General features: G+C 43.6%; 1 protein-coding gene across 1 annotated transcript in view; it reads left to right on the top strand.

Moving 5' to 3' along the window:
* Positions 1–25890, top strand: part of ARMC9 (armadillo repeat containing 9) — a 148723-nt gene that overhangs the window by 5114 nt on the left and 117719 nt on the right. The window contains 6 exon segments of the mRNA XM_030216555.1: positions 1886–2056; positions 3399–3554; positions 6120–6212; positions 7903–7927; positions 11800–11957; positions 14851–14949. Of these exon segments, the coding sequence (XP_030072415.1) occupies positions 1886–2056; positions 3399–3554; positions 6120–6212; positions 7903–7927; positions 11800–11957; positions 14851–14949 (702 nt within the window).

Below are 25890 nucleotides of genomic sequence, written 5' to 3'. Positions count from 1 at the left end.
GTCCAGCGATCAATACAGACTCCAAGGAGTAAGTGAAATGATCTCAGAAGTGTCACGCCGTGATAATTACACACCAGAATTGTCACTGGTCTCACACCGCCTTCTGTCCGTTTAAACTATAGACTATTTTGCAAACAAAAGATTTTTTGTATATATATATATATATATATATATCATCTGAACAGTTGGTGTTCTGTTATAGTGTTAGTTTAGGGGAATATAAATCCGACATGGCACATGTTTCGCTAATTGCTTCCTCAAGGACACCCCCTAAATATGAAACAATACGTTTACTGGAATATTCAAGACTAACCATTATTATAATTGTACCAAGTGAAAGCAGTAATTACCTCCTGCCGACAGAAAACTAATGTGGCCAAGATGGCGACCACATCTTCCCACAACACTTTATACATACAGCTGACCAGACCCGCCCACCAAACACAGGAAACCCTGGTCAGCTGTGAGTATAAAATTACTCTTTAGGGATGCTTCCCTTTCACCCAGTGCCTGAGCCCTTACTCTTGGAAAGATCTCACTTAGCAAGTTACATGTTCTTAGCATTGAGATTGACCATTCTCGTCAGAATGGGAGAATGGTGGAGAAATTAGGGTCCAACCACTAGGGACAGAGAAAGTACCAGCGTGTAATATGTAAACTGCTTTGGCAGTATATCAAGTGCATTACTCACAATGGAGGGGAAGAGATTTGCAGCTTGTCTGTGTAATAGGAAGCCACGAGAGCATAAGTTAGGGGCCCCTTTTCTAAATAACATGGCGAAGGAGAGGACGGGGCAGCTGGACTAAGTTCGAATGGTTATACATCTACACAGATACCTGGGAAAAAGTTTTAGGGTTTCTATTATATTGCACTGTTTGGGTCTGATATACAAAACACAAAAAGGGAATTGATGTGCAGTAATATTGGTAGCTTGGAACGTTGCTACTATTTGGCATTGTGGTATGTCACTATCAGGTTGCGGAATATTTGTCTTTTTAAAATTAAGTTATTTAGCCGGTGAAGATTCAACCCAAATATTGTCTGGTACCCACATAACCGCAGAGGTGCCTCACCTCCTCTGGTCCCCCCTCCTGAAGCAACAGCTCGACCTGGGCCAATCCCGTGCTCCCGCCCTCTCCCCCGTAGGCCAGTGGTCTAGGGGAAATATGGGCAGGAGCAATGCCCACTCCTTTCTTCTGCCTGGCGCAGCTGCCTCGTCAAAATGGCTGCCACGACCTCTACCAATAGTTTCACAGTATCTCCTCACGGTCTGCGCTGGTTAAGTGCCGCTGAATATCGGTACTTAGGCAGACATAAGTGATTTAAGTAGGCAGGAGCCTCTCCTGCCTGCTTAAATTGCTTTCAATATTTATAGGAACTACCATGGATGGATAATTTCTTGTTTCTGACCTTAGAAATAGTGAATTTTGCTACTTGATATACCAGTGGTTCTTCTCCTTGTTGATTTCTTGCCAGTATTTGTTTTCATTCCAATAAATAAAAGGTTAAGTGAAAAAAAAAAGAATATTACACTTGCCAAAGTGGGTGAAACTCTCTGTCCATCCAGCTCCGTGTTCTGTCTACAATGCTGCAAAGTGCTAGGGGCTTCCAGGACGTTTGTAAGAAAGTGGGCTGTCATAGAGCTGCCTAACTGATACTCTACTGTGCACTGTTTAGAACTCAAGAGTTTGGGGAGCCACAGAAACTGGGGTGACATGTCACATTGTTAATAACCACTGATTTCTTTGAATCCCTGCTTCCAGTAAAAGAATACTGGGCAATAACGGGGTGCTCAGCGTGAGACCAGTACAGGATTCCTAGTGGTCCCGAGTTTGATGGGAAGGTTAGGGTTTTTGATTACTTGTTTCTTATCTTTCTTCCACAGAAGGATCTGCTCATGGCTTTCGAAGCTGGAGACCGGAAAGTGTTCTTTGAGCTATGGGAAGAACACGTTTCTCCGGGGGTCCGAGATAATGAGTCAGTTGCCCAAAAGTTGGAGTTTTATCTCAACATCCATTTTGCAGTTTTCCCTTGGAAGCACTCGGTAGGAAAGCTGGTAAGTGGGCATTTCTCTTTTAAGTCAGTGTTTTGGGTGGAATTGCTCTGGAGTCAATAGCAAACCTACAAACACGTTTTATGTTTGTCAGAGACCAAGCATTTAACAGGGCTTCCTTAGCGTCCCTCCAGACCGGACCAGGATTGGACTCTTGGGTTGTGCTCGCCTACCGGCAGGTGGAGACTGAGAAAAAACTGTGACTCTAGAGAGCCAATTAGAGCCCTAGTCATGTGACCTTAGCCTCAGTATTTTCTCAGTCTCCCAGCAGGTAGGAAGCGAGCCCATTAGTCTCTCTCTTTATCTTTTAGTGGTTAATAATGCTACCTCTTCTTCTGTGCCTAGGAATTCTCTGTTAGACGCTGGTCAGATAGAGATTTCTTTTCCTTTCTTTCTTTTACAGCCTCTGGGGGTGTTAAACTCTAGCAAACCTACAAATACCTTTTATGTTTGTCAGAGACCAAGCATTTAACAGGGCTTCAAGGTGTAGCCGTTCCCGGTTTCTTCCATCTGCTGGGCTAGCAGCCTTAAAAAGTTCCCTTTGTGTGGGAGAAGTGGAAGGAGGTGGTCACAGCCCTCCTTTGAGTCTAGCCCAGTTGTTCCATCATGATTGCATTGTGCTTGTGAGCATTAATCTGAGAAATCCTCTTTCCTGTATGAGTTTATCTTGTTGGGCAGACTGGATGGACCGTGCAGGTCTTTTTCTGTCATCATCTACTATGTTACTATGTATGTGGCTCACTATATCCATAAGGTGTGTGTGTACAGGGATAACTGTTCTATGTAATTTCTTTCATAAAATGAACTGAAATAATTTTGGAAAACAACCCTGCAAAGCAGCATAAGATCAGCAGAGGGCAACAGAGCTCAGAAATCAGACAGTGGATATGATCCGTTTTCTTTCTTTTAACCCTGTCGTTGTTTATGGTTTATTCCACTGTGGCATGTGTGTGGTCTGTTTGCTGTTGCAGGTTGGTTGATTTATCTGTCCTTTCTTTTCCTCTTAATTGTGGCCTGAACCTGGATTGTGTGTGGATTTCTGCTCACAAATCCTCTGAGGGCAGTGCAGTGACTATATGGGGTGCAATCATTTTTCTGTCTTCTTTCTTTGGGGAAACCCTCAGACTGACGGGAAAGAGCCATACTGCTGACAGTCACAAGGAGGTGCTAGAAGGTTTCATTCCTAGTGTACTGACTAGGCAGGCATGTAAGAACAGGCTTCCTCGTGCCTCCTTAATGTCCTTAGAGAAGTGGTACAGGCCTGCTCTTGGATTTGCAGAGTTCTTATTTTGGCTTCCATGAAATTTATCTTAATAAAAGCTCTTTTTTAAATTTTTTTTCTTAGGACAAAGTGGATTTTGATGACCGAATCTCTCACTTTAAGACCTATCTGGAGACCAGTGGAGCAGCTCTGAGCCAGACCACAGAATTTCTTCCCTTTTATGCTTTGCCATTTGTTCCCAACCCTACGGTGCATCCCTCTTTTAAAGAGCTCTTTCAGGTAAAGACCTCAGTTTAACCAGTGAAAGGATCTATTACCTTAGTCTGGCCCTTGTTCAACTAAAGAAAGGGCTGGGAAGTAGAAAGCAGGAGGTCAAACCAGTATGGAGACTCATAATTCCCTCTGTCCTGCTCTTTCCTGAACAGCGGTGGACTGCAATGCCACAGTGTGGTTATGGTTTATTGAACTTGTTTACCGCCTTTCCTGAGCACCTAGCAAGGTGGTGTATAAATAAAGTGAGATAGAAAGGTACTCCATAAATATGACAGGAACGAACAGAACAAGAGGTTAGAAACCAAATGATCAAAGAAAGAGAAAAGCAGGAAGGAGCCATCACACAACAGTAGTCAGCGTCCTCCAGGCCTGGTCTGAAGACTTCTTTAAATAGGTGGGGTTTAGGGCAAACTTGTAAGCATTAAATTATTATTTTGCACAAATCTAACAGCAACAAAGTAGATAAAGGTAGAAAAAGATCAATTAGCCCGTTCCATGTGCATTTGTACCTTATTCCACATTGGTTGTGACGTCTTTCTCCTTTGTATTCTTCCCTTCAGGGTAGCTGAGCACGTGAGATCCCTTTTTGATTTATATCCAGGATTCCTCCACCTATTTTCAACCAGAATAATCTAAGCAAACACCAGCACCAGGCCTTGTGGCGTCATGGTTTTTTCCTCTTTGTCCCTCCAGACCAGTTCACTCGTAGATTTATTCTCTCCTACCAACAGATAGAGACTAAGAACCACTAATTAGTCCACAGCCATTTAGTATTTCTCAGTCTCCAACAGATCATATTCATTCATTCATGTTTTTATACCGCTTAGACCTAAGCAATTTACAAGTTCTTGGAGGAAAAATCCATAGTCTGCTATTGAGATAGACATGAGGAAGCCACTGCTTGCCCTGAGATTGGTAGCATGGAATGTTGCTACTATTTGGGTTTCTGCCAGGTACTTGGAAACAGGATACTGGGCTGGATGGACATTAATGTTCTTTTCACATCTAGATCTTTTTCTTGGGTGGTAACTTCTAAAGTGGAATCTAACATCAAGTAACTATATGATTTGGATTATTCTTCCCAATGTTCATCACTTTGCACAGATCCACAGCAATAATTTTATCTGCCATTTGGATGTCCAGTTTTCCAATTTCCTAAGGTGGTCCTGCAATTTCTCACAGTGTGCATATGATTTAATAGCTTTGAATAGCTTTGTGTCATCTGCAAATTTGATCACCTCACTTCTTGTTTCCATTTTCAGGTCACTATAAATATATTAAAAAGCAGCAGTCCCGGGACAGATCCCTGTGGCACTCCACTATTTACCTTCTTCTATTGAGAGAAATGGTTCTATTTTCTGTTTTCCATTCTAATCTACAATAGAACATTGCATCCTATCCCATGGTTTTTTAATTTTCTCAGGAGTCTCTCATGAGGGACTTTGTCAAAAGCTTTCTGAAAATCTAGATACGTTACATTTCTTGAGGGACATATTATACTTTGTGTCAAAGCATAAGAGTGCCCAGTTCTCAGGTCTTCTGGCATAACGTCCACTACACTAACCAGTAGGGCTACTCCTGAGACTTTTCTCATGTCTCTCTATCATTGGTGGACCAAATGAACATTTTCCATTACTGCTGGTGACTTTTAACACTATCCTCCTGTACATAAGTACATAAGCACATAAGCATTGCCATGCTGGGACAGACCAAGGGTCCATCAAGCCCAGCACCCTGTCACCGACAGCAGCCAAAAGAACAAGCAATTTGTCCCGCCCATCCTAGAAATAGTGTATTATTCCCTCGTCCATTCAATAACATTCTATGGCCTTTTCCTGTACTTCTATCCCAACCTATCCACATAATCTGATTTACAGAATCTATCCTTCAAATCACTGTATCTGCTGAAGCAACATTCTTGTGTTCTTAATAATTCTAACTAGTTTTCTAAAACTTTTTGTATTTCAAAACTCAGGCATTGCAATTTAAATCTTCCTTATGTCCACTATAGTATAAAAGTTCTTCTCAGGAAAACTAGTGCTGTAGCTATTGTTTTTGCAAAGGGAAACCATGATGAAATGAAAAACAAACTAGACTTAAAGGAGCAGTCACTGAAGTTAAATAGTTACAAGAAACAGGAATACTGTTTGTTGGAAGCATAGTCTGGATATATATTCAATGTTTTACAAAAGGTCAAAGAAAGAGCAAACATGCTGGCATGGTTGTGAAAAAGACTTTTAAAGCTAAAAAGATTTTCAAAATGGAAAATAGATCCAATCGATGAGAATTAAAAAAAAAAAAAGCCCTGGGAAGTGACAGGTAAAGTGTTAATAAGTCAGGCCATAACCTTTCTTCAAGTCCATTTAAAAGCAGGAAGCCTGTGAGGGGATTGGTTGGACCCTTAGATGAATAGACAGGATTAAGAGCTGCCACCCTCCAATTCTGGGATGATGTTAACCTTCAGGTTCTTGCACAGAGGTATCGCTGGACCAATTTCTTCAGAACAAAGTGTTACGCAAGAGCAGTGGAGGTGAAGCTGGGTTGTGTATAACATATACATTTTCTTTATAGGATTCTTGGACCCCAGAGCTGAAGACAAGGTTGGAAAAATTTCTGTCTGTGATGTTGAAAGCCAGCAGTACCCCTCGGCTCTTCACGTTATATGTATCCTTCAGTTCTGTTCTTGATTCTGCAGTCGAGTGTTAGGACTTACTGGGAAGCGTGGCCTGAGTCCCACGGATTATAAACTGTTGGCACAGATCCTGCAGAAATTGCAGCTAGATGAAGGCACTGATATTATGCTTCCTTGAGAACAGGCGTAAACGTTAGCATGGCCTTACGGAATTTAAAGGGGGTTTGGACAGATTTCTTTTTTGGGGGTTTTGCCGGGTTCTTGAAGCCTGGATTGGCCGCTGACGGAGACAGGATGCTAGGCTTGATGGACCCTTGGTCTTTTCCCAGTATGGCGGTGCTTATTTACTTTACATGTATACACATGTGTTATCTAATTCTGTAGGAGGCCTTTATGTGCAAAACGTTACCTCCTAAGCTTATGTTTCAGTTCTTTCATATTTCTCCTTTCACAAAGGCCTGAAGCAGAATTACAAAAAATAAACACAAAAGCTAGAGAAACATATAAACCCCAAATCAGTATGTGATGAAATCTGAAGAGGGCACTTGTATCATGGAGCCGATAGACACGTATGAGCTCTTACAGCCTACCAGAAAGCTCCTGCTCTGAGGCAGCGTATGTGCGGGTAAGAATCTGTTCTCTGCACATGTTGTGTATAAATAGGCAGTGTGGTTTTCTAGTGCCTACCAATGTTCTCTCAGATTTTTGCTGGCCTGTGTGTGCATGAAAAACATTTTGTGCACAAGTTTCAGCCTCAACCCAATGTGTTTACAGTAAAGAAAGCCAGGAAAAATGTTGTTCACATCGCTACTTGCTGTGTTCGCTCCGTTCTGACCTGTGTGTTCATATGCACAGCTTAGAAGGAACCTTGCTGCCCATTTAATGAAGTCAATTCTATGAGCACCCACTAGAGTGGAAGTGTTGTTCTAGGCAGATTTCAGCCAAACATACAGAATGTCAAAACATCCTCCAACAAAATACAGTATTAAAAGAAGCATCCTGTTATCCATCCTGAGTATAGGGTGCACTGGAGGGATCCTGGTAATCCAGAGAGCAGTTGGGCTCCCCTCACAGGTGTCACGAGATGAGAGCTGAAGAGCCTCAGCACCTGAAGAAACGTGACTCGGGAGAGACTGTGTTTTGGAAGGGGTAGAGAAGATTGCGAGAGGGAGAGAAAGTGTCTGAGGGGGCGAGGGAAGAGTGCCTTGTGGAGGAGGGGGAGACAGACAAGGAACCTGCTGGGGGGCCAGAAGGGGAGGAGAGTGAGTGACTAGACCTGGATGAGTTTGCAGTTATCTGCAAGTTATCAATAATGTAAATAAACAAGATAGTAATAAAATTTGTAAAAATAGTCACTAGTAAAGCAGTAGAAAGATGTGACTTCATGTGGGTCCTGATGAGGGAAGCAGCAGGTGTGCAGATTTCTAGGGCACTTTCAGCCTTTCATCCACTCCGTGAATTGTCTGAAAATGGAAAAAATGTTCGTGTGTGTATAGTGCAGGCACATTATTGTTACTCACCTATACAACTTCACTCTCCTCTCGTGCCATCAATTCTTGCTTCTTGTACAGGAATGTGATGTGGGAGATCTGAACTGAGCTTTAGATTGGATGATGTACAAAAGATAAATATAGGAACAATAGTGAATGAGGGCAACTGTCTGATATACATTACATCTGGATAAAGCCTCTGAGATTTCCTTAACCTTTTCTCTCTATACAGAAGGACAGTAGACAGAGCAGCAAAGGTACCGCACTGCAAATGCTTTGTAATGTTACTCTTTCAAGAGACACTTTGATGCATGCATGGCTGAATGAGAGGGGGCTCTTTCCCTAATAAGGTTAATGCAGTTGGTGTGCCTTCTCCTTACTATAAATTACTACTATAAATCACTTCTATACCAGTCGTACGCAGCGCTTTACAATTGAACATGAAGAAGACAGTCCCTGCTCAAAAGAGCTTACAATCTAAATCAGGACAAACAGGACCAAAAAGGATAAAGGAAGGACACATAAGGATAAGATAAAAGTTACAAGTCAGGAGTCGAAAGCAGCATCAAACAGGTAGGCCTTTAGCCTGGATTTGAAGGCTGCGAGGGATGGAGCTAGACGTAATGGGTCAGGAAGCCTATTCCAGGCATAAGGTGCGGCGAGATAGAAGGAGCGGAGTCTGGAGTTAGTGATGGAGGAGAAGGGTGCAATTAGGAGAGATTTGCCTAGTGAAGGGAGTTCTAGGGAAGGAGTGTAGGGAGAGATGAGAGTGGAGAGGTAGTGAGGGGCTGCAGAGTGAATGCACTTATAGGTCAACAAGAGGAGCTTGAATTGTATACGAAAAGGGATAGGTAGAGTTGCCAAAGAAAAACCTGACACCTGCCTCGCCCATGCTCCTCCCTTGTCCCACTCATGCCATGCCCCAAGTCCCTTGCCAGGCCTCCTGTTGTAGCCTTCTCCTGCTCCTCTCAGACTAGAGTTGCCATCTGAAAAGAAAAAACTGCCACATGTACATACATTCTGTGATTATTTCTCAAGCTTTGCATAACAGAAACAGAGCTCCAGTAACTGTCATAATAAAGCAGCACTAGTGTCCAGGGCAGGGCGAAGGAGTTGCCTAACGGTTAGTGCAGCAGACTGGGAATCAGAGGTCCCTCCCAGGTTCATAATCCCACCATAGCCCCTTCTGGCCTTAGACAAGGCATTTAACTTGGAATGGCCAGGGGGTGGCACTGGCAACCTCACCACATTCAGGGTGTGCCATCAACCATCACATATGCAGTGGCTCCATAAGCATTTCACAGCTTCCTCCTTGTGGGCAGTAGGGACTTGAAAGAGAGACAGTGTCCAGGACTCAAATAGTAACAACCCTACCTGTAAAGAGGCAGCACCCTAGAAAACCAGTATACTTTCTACTGAAAATACAGACTGCTACAGATCTCTACACAAAATAAGCACTAGCAGTCACATGCACAAATCACACAGACAGACCTTCAACAAATATGAAACAAAGGACCACACATCAATAATAGAGATAGGAAGGTAAAAAGACTGAAGTGGAAACCTCAAAAAGTCAGGTGCTGCACGTACAGCAATACTAGAGAAACAGAAACTGAAATGTAAGATCTCAGAGAAGCGCATTTGCCACAATTGACTTATTCCAATTAATAAATTCAGAATATATACTGTTCTTTTCCTACTCTGTTGTCTGAGCATTTTATTTTTCCATTTGCTTTGGTCCTAGTATCTCTTTCCTGCCTTTCTCCTATCCATTCCACATTTCATCTCTCTCTGTGTCCACCATCTATCTTCCCTCTATATCCTTAATGCGGCCTATCCAGTATCTCCCCTCTATGTCCCTATCTTTATCCTCCCCCAATGTCCATTTGCTCTCTGTGTCCCTGTTCCTCTAGGTCCAGCATTGTCCCTTTGTACCCTGCCGCTATGCTCCTTCCATGCCTAACAGCATGTGGGGATCCTCATTAGCTGAAGTATTTATATTTTGAGGTGGGGGTAGGACAGGGCAGAGAATTTTGTTCCCACCCACTTTGGGCTCAGGCCCACCCAAAACTGGCTGTCTGGCTATGCCAATGGGAACAATGTGAGAAATTGGATGGTTGCTCTAGGCTATGTGCTTTTTTTTTTTTTTTTGGGGGGGGGGGTTATGCTGCTACAGTAAGCCTCCTTCCCACCTTTTCAGTTGTGGGGGAGAAGAGGCTCTTCCTGTTACTGGAAGGGTTCCTCCCTCTTCTCAGCTCTACAGTTCTTCCCATTTTGACTGAATTACACCAACCCCTCCCCCAACCCTGTCCCAAGATCATCCCTGCATTCGGGAAGAAAATGCATGCTTCCTAGAGTTAGCTAAAAGGGTCTTTGAAGTTCGTTTCAGCAGCATCTCATAACCTGAGAATTTGATAGGAGACACTTTTGTAACTGAATATGAATATGTATATTCAATAGTGTTAGAGGAAAGAGATTAGCTCTCCAGGTCTCCCAAATTGACTGAGCACAAGTTGGAGCTGTGGCCAAGTGGTTAGAGCACCGGTCTTATAATCCAGAGGTAGCCGGTTCAAATCCCACTGGTACTACTGAAAAAGCTGAGCAAAAACAGTTTTGATTTCCTCCCGCGGGAGGTGGTGGAGATGAAAATGGTAACGGAATTCAAACATTCGTGGGATAAACATAAAGGAATCCTGTGCAGAAAGAAGGGATCCTCAGGAGCTTAGCCTAGAATGGGTGGCAGAGCTGGTGGTTGGGAGGCGGGGCTAGTGCTGGGCAGACTTATACGGTCTGTGCTGGGACTGGTGGTTGGGAGGCGGGACTAGTGCTGGGCAGACTTATACGGTCTGTGCCAGAGCCGGTGGTGGGAGGCAGGGATAGTGCTGGGCAGACTTATACGGTCTGTGCCAGAGCTGGTGGTGGAAGGCGGGACTGGTAGTTGGAAGGCGGGGATAGTGCTGGGCAGACTTATAGGGTCTGTGCCGGAGCTGGTGGTTGGGAGGCGGGGTTGGTGGTTGGGAGGCGGGGATAGTGCTGGGCAGACTTATAGGATCTGTGCCAGAGCTGGTGTTTGGGAGGCGGGGTTGGTGGTTGGGAGGCGGGGATAAGGCTGGCCAGACTTATACGGTCTGTGCACTGAAGAGGACAGTACAAATAAAAAAGTAGCACATATGAATTTATCTTCTTGGGCAGACTGGATGGACCGTGCAGGTCTTTTTCTGCCGTCATCTACTACTTGGAACCCCCTTCCCTAAATGCAGCTACTGCACTGTAAAACATAACATAGTAAACATAGTAACTATGTTATGTTTCACAGTGCAGTAGCTGCATTTAGGGAAGGGGGGTTCCAAGGGGCATGTTCTAGATGAGTAAGGAAAATATGCACATAGGTTGTGTTTTGAAACCTACATGCATTGTTTTATTGACACAGGGAGCAGGTGTGAAGGTCCCATGGGTGCTTTGTTCTTTTGGCAAGTTTCAAATGGAGGGTATAGATATACTTGAGTATTGTGTGCAGTTCTGGTTATGGGATCTTCAAAATGATAAAACTATAAAAAGCGCAGAGAAGGATAACCAGAATGGCTTTTATAAGGAAAGGCTAAAGAGGTTAGGACTTTTCAGCTCCAAGCTGAAGAGATGACTGAGGGGAGGATATGATAGAGGTCTGTAAAATGCTGAGTGAAGTACAAAGAGTAGGGACATGCCGTTAAACTAAAAGTTAGTAGATCTGAAACTGATTGAAGGAAGTCTTTTTGTTCAGTCAATCCACAGTCAAGTTATGGAATTTGTTGACGGTATAGCCGGCTTTATGAAAGGTTTGGCCAAGTTTCTGGAGGACTGCTATCAACAGACTTGGATGCGCCCACCTTCCCCTTCTAGAAGTGAGCAACAAGGAACATACTTTCTTGTTAAGATCTGACAGGTATTTCCCAGGGAGTCGGATAAGGCTACAGTTGAATGCTGGCCTGACCCAGTATGCCATGTTTTATGTTCCATAAATAGTCCTTAAACCAGTATAGACACAGTATAATGAAACAGAGTAGGGATTATAAGAAGATGGAATATGATTGTCATAGGGACATTGTCCCATTCTTCCAGATCTCGGCTCATTTCTCTCTTTCTGTGACAGAACTTGTACAACATCTTCAGCAACAGCTGGTGGAGGCTGAACGTAAGGCCATGACCTACATGAAAAGGTTTAACAAGATACAGGCTGATTACCATAACCTCATCAGCGTCACTGCAGAGCTGGTGGATTCTCTGGAGGCCACAGTCAATGGCAAGATGGTAAGAAGCCTTCTTGGGCATCATCTGTGTTCTGGAGATTATTCTAATGCTGCTGAAGTGCAATTTATAAAAATCGGTTCGCCTTTTAATTTTAGAAGTAAATATATATTTCAAAAATGGAATTGTTAAGATCTTGGCTGGACAGTGTAATATGACAGTACTGCATACATTGGTAGTGCTTTAGATTTGAGAACTAGTGGCCTAGAGCTGAAATCCAAGGTACCACAGAATTAAGCTTGGTCATTGCAGATATGTCCAGCAGGTGGCACTGTGGATATGATCACAGTTAAGGAATTGTTTTCTGACTTGTCTTACCACTCATGAGAATGAAGAGAGCAGTGGGATTCCAGAATTCAGATAACTTTATTGGCATGGCAGGGTTTGGTTTTTTTTTTTTGCATGTGTTTCCAAAGTCATACACAAGGATGAAGGTAGCTCCAGAGAAGCAAAGGAAAGGAGAAGAAATGACCAATGCACATGAAATAAAGAGTCTAGGTGGACTGGGGAGTGTAAAATCCTCAAGGATGAAGCTGAACTGGGAGAGGGACAACAGGAGGTAAAAGCATGGTCCGGGTGGCTGGGGTATCTCTATATATAAAAGGCACCACCAACGTTCTAAATGAAGCCTCCAGCCGGAAGTGTGAAGGGGGAGAGATATCTGGTTTCCCCATTAGTGTCTGCCCCGCCCTCGCTCTCTCTGTAACACAAACAGTGAAGGAAAACACAGCAAAGCACGAAATCAAATCGCTCTCTCTGTAACAGTGAAGGACTCAGAGGGGGGAGGGGAGAGAGGGCAGAAGCCCTCACTATCTCTGTAACACAAACACAGCACAGCAGGAAACTTAACACTGAAGGACTCGACTCCGAGAGGGGAGGGGACAGAGAGAGGGCAGAGGGCAGGGACACACACACTCCCACATGCACACAGAAGAAAACCTTGCTAGCCCCCGTTTCATTTGCATCAGAAACGGGGCTTTTTTACTAGTAATTAAATAAAAACACCTTAGTGTGCAGCAGCAGCAGCTAAGAAAGCAAATAGAATGTTAGGTATTTTTAGGAAAGGAATGGAAAACAAAAATGAGAATATTACAATGCCTTAGTGGAATTAGAAAACGTACAGAGGAGAGCGATGAAAATGATAAAGGGGATGGGAAAACTTCCCTACGAGGAAAGGCTAAACCGGCTAGGGCTGTTCAGCTTGAAGAAAAGACGGCTCAGGGGAGATATGATAGAGGTCTATAAAGTAATGAGTGGAGTGGAATAGGTAGACGTGAATCACTTGTTTACTCTTTCCAAAAATACTAGGACCAGGAGGAATGAAATGAAGCTACTAAGTAATACATTTAAAACAAGAATGTGTGGTGGGGAGTGGATGGCAATGATAAAACTTTACCACAATGTCTGTGTGATTTTATGTAGTTATAGAGGCTTCTTTTTGTAGTTTCATTGTGTATGCCCATGATTGTTGGATTTTCTGTGGTTTGTAGTAAATAATGATTTAAAACAAACCGGAGAAAATATTTCTTCTCTCAATGTGTAATTAAATCCTGGAATTCATTGCCAGAGAATGTAGTAAAAGCAGTTGAGCTTGGCAGGGTTTAAAAAAGGTTTGGATAATTTCCTAAAAGAAAAGTCCATAAGCCATTATTAAGATGGACTTGGGGAAAATCCACTTCTTATTTCTAGGATAAGCAGCATAATCTTTTTACTTTTCGTAGTACATGGCTCCCCATGTGTCCCAATAAGAGACGAAATATGATTATGAGAAGCCTGTGCTTTAAGTTAGAAAGCCAGCAATCAGCTAGCCCGATTGCCAGACTCAAAAGGCTCCTGTTTCACCCTTTGAAACTTGTCTAAGATGTTAAGCATTTGCACTTCATTAAGTTGTAAACGCAAAGCATGTAAGCGCTGTATAGAGGACAAATCTGAGTTGTCCCCCTTATGTACTGCTTCTAATTGGGTGATCTGAGCATGTAGAGAACGCTGCTGAGCTATGCGTTGCTTATTAAGTTGAGATTGTAGGGCATAATACGTCTTCTCATAACTGCTTTAAGACCCTCCAACAGGATAAGGGTATCTATCTCTTCAGTATCATTTAAGTCTATATCATCATGAAGGGCCTTTTCCAGGGACTGTACATTTTGGGGGTCCTTCAGTAGAGTATCAGCCATACGCCAGTATCGAGGCCCTATCTGCTCACCCACCATTAAAAAGGCTAAACTCATTAATGCATGGTCAAACCAGGTGCAAGAGTGAATAGAGTTTCTTCTGTATGGAATTCACAAGGGTCTCATCTCCCAGCCACAGATCTATACAGGAATAGGATTGATGTAATGAGGAAAAATAGGTATAATCACGTTCACGAACATGCTGACATCTCCAAAGATCAAAAAGACCCCAACAGGCAAGAAAGCTTTGAAACTGTGCCCTATCCTGCTGGGCATAGTGTACCTGCAAAGCGGAGTTATCTAACTACGGATTAAGGGTAACATTAAAGTCTCCGCCCAGCAGGAGGTGTCCTTCCCCATAACGTTGTAAGACATGGCCCAAATCTTCTAGAAACAAACCCTGGTCCTTCTTAGGAACATACACACATATCACCATATAGAGAGTTTGCCCCAGCTGTAATTGTTTTCTGCATTAGCTTGGGATCATTTCCATTATAGGAGTATATTCGTGTGGATCTCCTTAGTGGTTGAACAGATGGAAGGCTAAGCAATGACAAACCCAAAAAAAGCTATGTGGGAAGGAATATTTTGAGTCCACCCATGAGACAGGATATCCCAGGAACTGAGGGATATAGAGAGAATTACCAGATCCTGGAGCATGGCTGGTAGGTGACGTCACACTTAGCCATCATATCTATATCCATGATTATCTGTTTACTTTTCAGATTACCCCAGAATACCTGCAGAACATCTGCGTCCATCTCTTCAGTAACCAGATGAGGCAAAGTTTGGCACACAGTATTGACTTCACAAGACCTGGAACGGTAAGTAGAGGCTGTGCTGATCCCTGGAATGAGCCTCGTTTGTTGAGATGGAACAGTTTGCATGGGCCTTGCCATTGGCTCTCACTCTTATCCTTTAAGGTTTTAACATCATCTGCAGTGACAGATCTGACAGCAGGAGCTTCTGCTTATGAATGTGGTGCAGCTAACATCTACCAGGAAATGAGCTTTTAGTTACACTGGGCCCAAATTGTGCAGTGATATTTCCCAGGGATTACATGAGGAGATGCTAATTTACCTGCAGTTTGAGGATAGCTTTGTCTAAGTCAGAAAAAAGACAGATTGGAAAAAAAAAAAACCCTACTGTTTAAAAAAAGGCATTGCAAATGGGAAAATTGGAAGCATAAATTGATTAGTGTTTCCAGCAAGAGAGAACAGTCAGAATAATTTGAGGAAGGGAGTGATAACTCCCCAAAACTACTCCAGAAGTGTATTCATTTTGTTCTAATTGATAGGTATTGCCTTATTTGCTTCTTTCTATTTATTAACTTTTATTTCTGTGCCTACAAATGGTCAGACATGGCAGAAGTGTTTGCAATCAGATTACAGAAAGGTGATGCTTGAAGTGCTTCCATGAATGACCAGATGCTGCACACTCCAGGATACTGAATGAGCTGAAAGCCTTCCTGGCTCTCCTTAACTTGTCTTTGAAGTCAGGGGAGGGAGAGTAGAGTTGGCCCCCAACAAAGTATGGGGAGTGGTGGTTCATTGTGGGAATTTGTGGACTTAGATTTAACTATTTATTAACACTATAGCTGAAACACAGACCTGAGCAGTTTACAGACTAATTTACATATAAGTACATAAGTAATGCCATACTGGGAAAAGACCAAGGGTCCATCGAGCCCAGCATCCTGTCCACGACAGCGGCCAATCCAGGCCAAGGGCACCTGGCAAGCTTCCCAAACATTCTATACATGTTATTCCTGGAATTTTGGATTTTTCCAAGTCCGTTTAGTAGCGGTTTATGGACTTGTCCTTTAGGAAACCGTCCAACCCCTTTTTAAACTCTGCTAAGCTAACCGCCTTCACCACTTTCTCCGGCAACGAATTCCAGAGTTTAATTACACGTTGGGTGAAGAAAAACTTTCTCCGATTTGTTTTAAATTTACTACACTGTAGTTTCATCGCATGCCCCCTAGTCCTAGTATTTTTGGAAAGCGTGAACAGACGCTTCACATCCACCTGTTCCACTCCACTCATTATTTTATATACCTCTATCATGTCTCCCCTCAGCCGTCTCTTCTCCAAGCTGTATAGCCCTAGCCTCCTTAGTCTTTCTTCATAGGGAAGTCGTCCCATCCCCGCTATCATTTTAGTCGCCCTTCGCTGCATCTTTTCCAATTCTACTATATCTTTCTTGAGATGCGGCGACCAGAATTGAACACAATACTCAAGGTGCGGTCGCACCATGGAGCGATACAACGGCATTATAACATCCTCACACCTGTTTTCCATACCTTTCCTAATAATACCCAACATTCTATTTGCTTTCTTAGCCGCAGCAGCACACTGAGCAGAAGGTTTCAGTGTGTTATCGACGACGACACCCAGATCCCTTTCTTGGTCCGTAACTCCTAACGTGGAACCTTGCATGACATAGCTATAATTTGGGTTCTTTTTTCCCACATGCATCACCTTGCACTTGCTCACATTAAACGTCATCTGCCATTTAGCCGCCCAGTCTCGTAAGGTCCTCTTGTAATTTTTCACAATCCTGTCGCGATTTAACGACTGAATAACTTTGTGTCATCAGCAAATTTAATTACCTCGCTAGTTACTCCCATCTCTAAATCATTTATAAATATATTAAAAAGCAGCGGTCCTAGCACGGACCCCTGAGGAACCCCACTAACTACCCTTCTCCATTGTGAATACTGCCCATTTAACCCCACTCTCTGTTTCCTATCCTTCAACCAGTTTTTAATCCACAATAGGACATTTCCTCCTATCCCATGATCCTCCAATTTCCTCAGTAGCCTTTCATGAGGTACCTTGTCAAACGCCTTTTGAAAATCCAGATACACAATATCAACCGACTCCCCTTTGTCCACATGTTTGTTCACTCCTTCAAAGAATTGAAGTAAATTGGTCAGGCAAGATTTCCCCACACAAAAGCCATGCTGACTTGGTCTCAGTAATCCATGTCCTCGGATGTGCTCTGTAATTTTGTTTTTAATAATAGCCTCTACCATTTTCCCAGGCACCGACGTCAGACTCACCGGTCTATAATTTCCCGGATCTCCCCTGGAGCCTTTTTAAAAAATGGGCGTTACATTGGCCACCCTCCAATCTTCCGGTACCACGCTCGATTTTAAGGATAAGTTGTATATTACTAGCAGTAGCTCCGCAAGCTCGTTTTTCAGTTCTATCAGTACTCTAGGATGAATACCATCCGGTCCAGGAGATTTGCTACTCTTCAGTTTGACGAACTGCCCCATTACGTCCTCCAGGTTTACCGTGAAGTCAGTAAGTTTCTCCGACTCGTCCGCTTGAAATACCATTTCCGACACCGGTAACCCACCCAAATCTTCCTCGGTGAAGACCGAAGCAAAGAATTTATTCAGTCTCTCCGCTACGTCTTTGTCTTCCTTGATCGCCCCTTTTACCCCTCGGTCATCCAGCGGCCCAACCGATTCTTTTGCCGGCTTCCTGCTTTTAATATACCGAAAAAATTTTTTACTATGTTTTTTTGCCTCTAATGCTATCTTTTTTTCATACTCCCTCTTGGCCTTCTTAATCTGCGCCTTGCATTTGTTTTGACACTCCTTATGCTGTTTCTTGTTATTTTCAGATGGTTCCTTCTTCCATTTTCTGAAGGCGTTTCTTTTAGCCCTAATAGCTTCCTTCACCTCACTTTTCAACCAGGCCGGGTGTCTTTTGGACTTCCGTCTTTCTTTTCTAATTTGCGGAATATGTATGGCCTGGGCCTCCAGGATGGTATTTTTGAACAGCGTCCACGCCTGTTGTACAGTTTTTACTCTCTCAGTTGCCCCCCTAAGTTTTTTTTTTACCGTTCTTCTCATTTTATCATAGTCTCCTTTTTTAAAGTTAAACGCTAACGTATTTGACTTTCTGTGTACAGTTACTTCAAGGTCGATGTCAAAACTGATCATATTATGGTCACTGTTATCAAGCGGCCCCAGTACCATAACGTCCCTCACCAGATCATGCGCTCCACTAAGGACCAAGTCTAGAATTTTTCCTTCTCTCGTCGGCTCCTGCACCAGTTGCTCCATAAAGCTGTCCTTGATTTCATCAAGGAATTGTATCTCTGTAGCGTGTCCCGATGTTACATTTACCCAGTCTATATTTGGATAATTGAAGTCACCCATTATTATCACATTGCCCATTTTGTTCGCGTCTCTGATTTCTTTTATCATTTCTGTGTCTACCTGCTCATCCTGGCGAGGCGGACGGTAGTACACTCCTATCACCATTTTTTTCCCTTTTATACATGGAATTTCAACCCACAGTGATTCAAAGGTGTGATTTGTGTCCTGCTGAATTTGTAATCTATCTGAGTCAAGGCTCTCGTTAATATACAATGCTACCCCTCCACCAGTCCGGTCCACCCTATCATTACGATATACTTTGTACCCCGGTATGACAGTGTCCCACTGGTTATCCTCCTTCCACCAGGTCTCAGTAATGCCTATTATATCCAATTTTTCATTTAGTGCAATATATTCCAACTCTCCCATCTTATTTCTTAGACTCCTAGCATTTGCATATAGACATTTCAGAGTATGTTTGTTGTTCTTATTTGTATGATGCTTAGTACCTGACACTATTGATTTGACATCTTTTGTCTGATCTTTAGTTGTATTTAAGGGCACCTGGCCTACCACGGTCTGTTGTGCAACCTCACTATCCAGAAACCCTATCTTCCCTACTAGTGGTCAGCACAGCGGTGTAGCAAGGCCGGCTGACACCCGGAGCGGGTCGCCACTGCGCACAACCCCTCCCCCCCCCCCCCCCCGGGTGCAGCACGGCGCACCCCCCCCCCCCCCGGAGTGCATCACTACTGCTGGCGCTACGCCCCGCCGAGTGCACGTCGTCTCTGGGGGCTGCGTCGGCTCCGTTGGTTCCCTGCTTTCTCTGCCCCGGAACAGGAAGTAACCTGTTCCAGGGCAAAGAAAGCAGGTAACCAGTGGCGCCAACACCCCCCCAGCACGTGCACCCGGGGCGGACCGCCCCACCGCCCCCCTTTTCTAAGCCACTGGGTCAGCAATGTTTTCATGCCAAGCTATGTTCGGGCAGTGCCATTGAATAATCAGATATGTGCAGATAGCTGGCACTTAACTGGTTAGATTTAAAGTGCTGTTATGTGGTCCTGTTTGCCTCCTAAAGTTAACCAGTTAAGTGTCAGCTTTGTCCCTGGATCACCCACTGAATAGCTGGCTCGCATAGGTGACTTAACCAGGCCAATTTAAATTGCTTTGAATATTGACCCCTATTTGCTTATCTTTCTAAAATGGAAGATGCATAATTGGGCAGACTGAATGGGCCAGTTTTCATCTTTCCTGCCATCATTTGGAAACAGGGAGATGAGGAGTTCCGTGAAGGTGGTAGACATTAAACAAAATTAAACATTAGTGAGGCGGGAGGGTGAGATAATATTTGATCTATGTATAGAAATTAATGTGTTTTCTTACCCAAAGTGTTAGAGAAGCTGATGGAATTAAATAAGTGGGTCGGTCTTTTATCCATCTGCCGTTGTCTTCTGGGTTATGTAGTGTCACAGTAAATTTTAGTCACTGAGGCTAAGGAAGGAGCTAATTTCTTCACCTTGGGCAGTAAATATTTGCTGCTTGGTGGCAGCATAATACTGGGTATAGAAAACCCAGTCATTCCTGTTTAAAATATTTGAATGATAAATCATCAGCTGAACACCGAAAATAAGAAGTGATCCACCTGGGCACCTTTAGGAATGCACCTTGTGTGCTTGGCTGAAGTCCAGTGCTGGTCTTTTCCCAGTATGGCAGTGCTTATATGCTATACAGGCCTCCAGATTAATAATTTACATTCTCATGCCTCATTAAATAAATCCCTCCCTACATCAGTTATTGAAGTGCCATTAAATATTTAATAGTTGTGCTACACACCCTTTCTACTGTTCTATGTTATCCATCTTGTAAGATTGCTACAAGCAACATCCTCTGGAGTAACATTTGCCAGGCTTCCTGCTACACTTGGAAGGAGGCCACCAGCATTGCACTTTCACTAAATTGTTCCAAAGGCAGCAGATGACATCTTTAAAGGGGTGACATGGCAGAACCCGATCTTCAAAAATGCATTAGAGCAAATGAGGTTTAAATGTAAACGTTTGCAAATTCCTGTACAGGAAAGATGTATGCAGATACCTACTAGATGCGTGTAAATATGGTTGCACACACATGTAGGGGGTAATCATGAACTTTAAACCCCCCTTTGACCTGCAGAAATGTTTTTTTATAAAATTCCCCCAAGGTTATCCTAGATAATAATTCTCACCTCCAACGTTCGAATGTGCCTGGGACCGTGCCTCCCTCGGAGGTGCTGTGCTAGGCAGGCACGCACTGACGTCAGTGACAGCTGATTCCGAGGCATGGGGAGGAGTAAGTTTCCCTACTCCTCCCCCTGCCTCGGAATCAGCCGTCACCCCCGCGTTACGGCCCCCTGGACCCCCCTTCCTCGACCCTGTCGACCCCCCCCTTCCCGCCGAAAACTGCCCCCCGCCGCCGTTGTCGACTACCTGTGCTGACGGGGGACCCAAACCCCCGACAGCCGAAGTCCTGTTCTGCTCTTCGCAGTGTTGGTTCCTCAATGATCTTCTCTTCAAGTTTCTGTGCGTGCGACAGAACGTCTGACGTCAGACGCACGCACAGAAACTTGAAGAGAAGATCCGTGAAGGGCAGAACAGCACTTCGGCTGTCGGGGGGGTTGGGTCCCCCGTCAGCACAGGTAGTCGACAATGGCGGCGGGGGGCGGTTTTCGGTGGGAAGGGGGGTCCACGGGGCCGTAACGCGGGGGCGGGGGGTTGAAAACGGAGGGAGGGCAAACTGTTGAACACCGAGGGACGGTGGGGGATTACCTGCCTAGCGCCCGTTTCATTGGTTACAGAAATGGCCTTTTTCCTAGTGTGTTTATAAAGTAGGTGCAGAGCATATTGACACTTTGACACAACCTGAGTTTCGGTATGTTCTATGGAGGAGATTGGGTGGAGCACAGGCCAGTAATATACACAGCTATGTGAAGGCTAAGTAAACACCCGTCTTGTAAAGGTACGCTCTATAATATTAGGGGCAAAGCAGCTGCCAGTATGTATGTGTGAAGTTTGTGTAAATGGGTATTTCAAGAACACTTAGTCCACATTAGAGTGTAACATAAACCCCTGAGCATTGGGGGGGTGGGGTGTCTGCAGGTTTTGTGAGGCTGTTTTTTAGAGATACTTGGGTGCATATGTTGTCTTTATAAAATATAGATCTTAGGGGGGAGTTTGTGCACATAAAGGGACTGTCCTAAAATTACCCCAGGGCTTCCGCCTGTAAGAGTGTCTGCATACAGCCCACGTGTAGTGTGTTCATGGGCAGAGTTCAGGCAGAGTTGCAGTTTGCATGTGTTGTTCACACATGAACATTTACATCTGCTGCTGCAGATTCAGTCTAGGTTTCAGACTTCATGTGTTTGACATGGATGTGTTGTTGCTGAAATGGTGATTTCAGGATAGGTTAAGTCTTCCAAGTAAAATCAAATTGAAAATTGAAGTGGTCAGCAGTCCCTTTACTGCTTTCAAAAACACTTTTCACTGGATATGTATTTTTCTGTTTTAACATCTGGCAGTATTGGACATACTTGATAAATTTAGAGAGCAGTAATCAAAGTCGTTTCATGTTTTTAAATGAGCATTTTGAAAATTGCTCACTCTTTATGTTGGTAAAAGTACATGTGTAGGGGAAACACGCACAGTGGAAACTGTCTTAGTTAATGTTCATGAAAACTGAATCAAGTGAAGCTGAAAGTTGTATTAGAATAACTTGGCAACAAAAGGATTAACAAATCCCCAAGGCCAGATGGTATTACCCCCACAGATCTGTTAGGAGCAATCACCATCTGTGATTAAGATCTGCCATTGTTAACAGGTTGAAAAGTTCATGCTGTAAGCATTGCACAAAGTCATGTTTCACTGGGTAGGTGTGGTGTGTAAAGTGTAGTTAGGTGCTAAGAAGGATGTTGGTTGTAGGGGTAGATTGTGTGTAGACAGTGGGTGTCGCATGTGCTTGAGTGGACTTCTCATCTGGTGGGGATTGGAGCAGGTACAAGTAAGAGACTGTCTTTACCCCTCTGCAATACCCTGAATTTGGGATCTCGGTGCTGCCCATCTTTGAATATGTCCAAGGACTAGCAAGGGATCTGTACACTGCTACAGCTAAATTCCTCTGCAAATGGGGCATCTGAACATGTGGAACCGGAAGTAAGGGAGAAGAGTATTTGGGGCTGGCAGAACCGGTTTGCAGGAGCTACATAAGTAAATAAGGGAAACCAAGGTGGAGATGATTGACCGGCTGATCGGAAAACTGGGGGAGCTTTTTGAGGTGTTAATCATGCATATTTCTGAAACAGCAGGAAGATTAGTGAAATAGAAGAGAGAATAGAGCGTTGAAAGCATGAGGATAAACAATTGGCAACTCTTAAAGATGTTCAGAAGAAATGGATCCTCAGGAGCTTAGCCGAGATTGGATAACAGAGCTGGTACTGGGAGGCGGGGCTGGTGCCGGGCAGACTTATACGGTCTGTGCCAGAGCCGATGGTGGGAGGCGGGGATAGTGCTGGGCAGACTTGTACGGTCTGTGCCCGGAAAAAGACAGGTACAAATCAAGGTAAGGTATACACAAAAAAGTGGCACATTTCTTGGGCAGACTGGATGGACCGTGCAGGTCTTTTTCTGCCGTCATCTACTATGTTAAAGATAAAATGGAGGATCATGAGAATTGGAAGAAGTGCTCTAATCTCTGCATATTCGGAGTGCCAGAGGGAACAGAAGCTCAGGATGCTGGAAAATAATGTACGGGATACACTGCTGCAATGCTTCCCTCGCTCCCCAGCTACACCTGCTTTTGAAACTGAGCAAACACATAGGGAATGAGGGCCAGCCAGACAGGGATACTCCACTTAGAGCATTGATTTTTAACTTGTAGCACTATCCTGAACATGAGTACATTATCAAGAGTGGCCCAGAAGCATGACAGTGCTTTTCAATCTCTCTCCATCTTAGACATCCCTCACATAACACCCTAAATGGCATCACACACTTATTTCCTATTAGATTCAAAAGATCGATCATCACTTTAGACCCTTCTATGTTTGAGAACTATGGAGCTGTTTCTAACCTACCCTTTTTCAGCAAGGTGACTGAGAGGCTGGTGGATTTCTTGAAGATCCAAGAGATCCTTGATGCCAATCATACAGGTTTAATCTCAGTGCAAAAGCCGAAGAGTAACAGACCCCGAAGTACTGCAAAAATACACCACACGTTAAGCTTCTGTGTATCCTATAAACCGATTCTGGTCACTGCATCTCAAAAAAGATATAGTGGAATTAGAAAAGATACAGAGAAGGTTTTTACATTTATCTGTAATGACTGCCTTCCTCAGAAAGCTTAGGATGTAAGCGTGCAGTGCTGGTGTCAGAAGCAGGAACTGACCCCACATTTCTTGGTTTCTAATTCGTTCATCTATCCATCAGGCCTCCTGCATAGTCATGGTTTATGTCTTCTCCAAAAAGCTGATATTTGATGATTTTGAGCAGTTCTTGTTCATTTTGTGCAGTGAAACATTTCCATAACCCTGCCTTGGCACAATGTATAGGGTCTATAAAATCAGCTGAATGTTTCACTTCTAACTTTTGATTTTAATTTTTTTTCTCTCAATATCAAGTGTATACCTGTATTTAACTTTTATTTGGCTCTTTCTTTATTTTATGGTGTGACTGTTGGCCCATAAAGGGATATTACTCTATGAGCCCCTCTGATGGATATGTAAGTCCATTTCTTCTTTTCTTATACTTTTCCAATTTTTTGCCTTTTTTCTTCCTGTCTCCTCGTTTCTCTCGTATTTAGCCACTTAACATTTATTCTCTCTACCTGCATCCTGTGGCACAGTGCTGTCCATTACTGCGTTGCATAACCAGCATGCTCCTCTGCATGCCTTGTAAAGCATTGAAAAACGAACCTTGGAGAACTTATAAACTTATTCCCAGCCTGCCTCTGCATGCTATGAACATACCCCTATGAACACCATCACTCAAAATCTGCTTTGTGACTGACTCAACTATTGTTACTTTATTGTTTCAAGCAGCACCTGATTTCCCATTTGAACCTTCTTTCTATAATGCCATTGTTTATATTGGAGCTGATACTGTCACAAGAATTGTGGGATGCAAAATTGAAAATATAATTGTGACTTGAATGAAAGGAAGGGGTGGACAGCAGAGGATGTAATTTTTGGAAGCTAATTGATTTTCTTAGCTAATCAACCAGTGTATAAATAGAGAAAGCAATTGAATAATATCTGGAAATCGATGATGAGGGAGGAAAACCAAAGTCGGAAGAATGCTGGGCTGCATAGAGAGAGGCATAACCAGCAGAAGAAAAGAAGTATTAATATCCCTGTTTGGGTTTTTGGTGAAGCCTCACGTGGAGTACCGTGTTTGGGGGCCACATCTTACTAAGGACATAAAAAGACTTGAAGCAGGTCAGGGTAACATCAGGAAACACTTTTTCATAGAAAGGGTGGTGGATACCTGGAATACCCTCCCGGGGGAGGATTCTACCTGCCCTTCCAACTATCGCTCCATCTCCCTCCTCCCTTTCCTATCCAAGATAACTTGAACATGCTGTTCACCGTCGTCGTCTTGACTTTCTTTCATCTCAAGCTATTCTTGATCCACTTCAATCTGGCTTTCACCCTCTACATTCAACTGACCTGTTTGTGGCCAGATCCAAAGGTCTCGATTCTATCCTCATCCTTCTCGATCTATCAGTTGCTTTTGACACTGTTGATCACCACCTACTCATTGATACGCTGTCCTAATTTGGATTTCAGGGCTCTGTTCTTTCTTGGTTTTCTTCTTGTCTCTCCCATCGCACTTTTATGTTTAAACTGTTTTATTGACGATTATCACAATACAAATTAACTTAGAATATTCATATAGCATTGCTTGATATACAAAACAGCATTCTTACAACATATTCAACATCGCCAAACACTTTTCTTCCCCAGTTTTCTCCCCCCTCCCCTCTTAACAATTCCTTGGCAAGTGCTAATATTAGATGTTAAATGACTTTTGTTCCTAATATCCTACACTTTAAATACCTCGTTAGGTGAAATAGTGCTTATCACAAAATATCAGAAAACTAAACATCAAAGCTCTAGAGCACTGCCAAGCTTTAGCCATATACATCTCACTCAACCCCTCCAACCCCCCACCCAATACCTCCCCCCCTTGCAAGCAGAATTCCACTCTAAACTAAATTCCTACTCCAGGCTACCCATACTCTCCATTATTCCACTATTTATCAGGCATTAACAAGCAGACTACGTCCCCTTGGGCTGAGAATTTGCAGGTATGGTGTCCAAATCTGTAGAAAACGTACTCTGCGTTTAGGCGATTGTTTTGAATCCCTAGCCTCCCAAGAGGCCAGGAGATGCACCTGATTGCGCCAATGCCAATAAGCTGGCCCTTCCGAAGAGACCCAGTATTGCATAATACATTGCCAAGCTACCAAGCTCAGCTTCCTGCATAACATTATAGCAGGGGCATCTAATGGAGCAAACGCTCTTGGTTGATCCAACAGAAACTGCCTCTCCGTTCCTTGAATTCTATTCCCCAATCGATTCAAAAACCCTCTTACCCTCTGCCAGAACATGCGCACCTTGGGGC

This window comes from Microcaecilia unicolor, chromosome 10 (assembly GCF_901765095.1).
Source record: "Microcaecilia unicolor chromosome 10, aMicUni1.1, whole genome shotgun sequence".
Lineage (NCBI taxonomy): Eukaryota > Metazoa > Chordata > Amphibia > Gymnophiona > Siphonopidae > Microcaecilia > Microcaecilia unicolor.
This window is presented reverse-complemented; position numbering and strand designations above follow the sequence as displayed.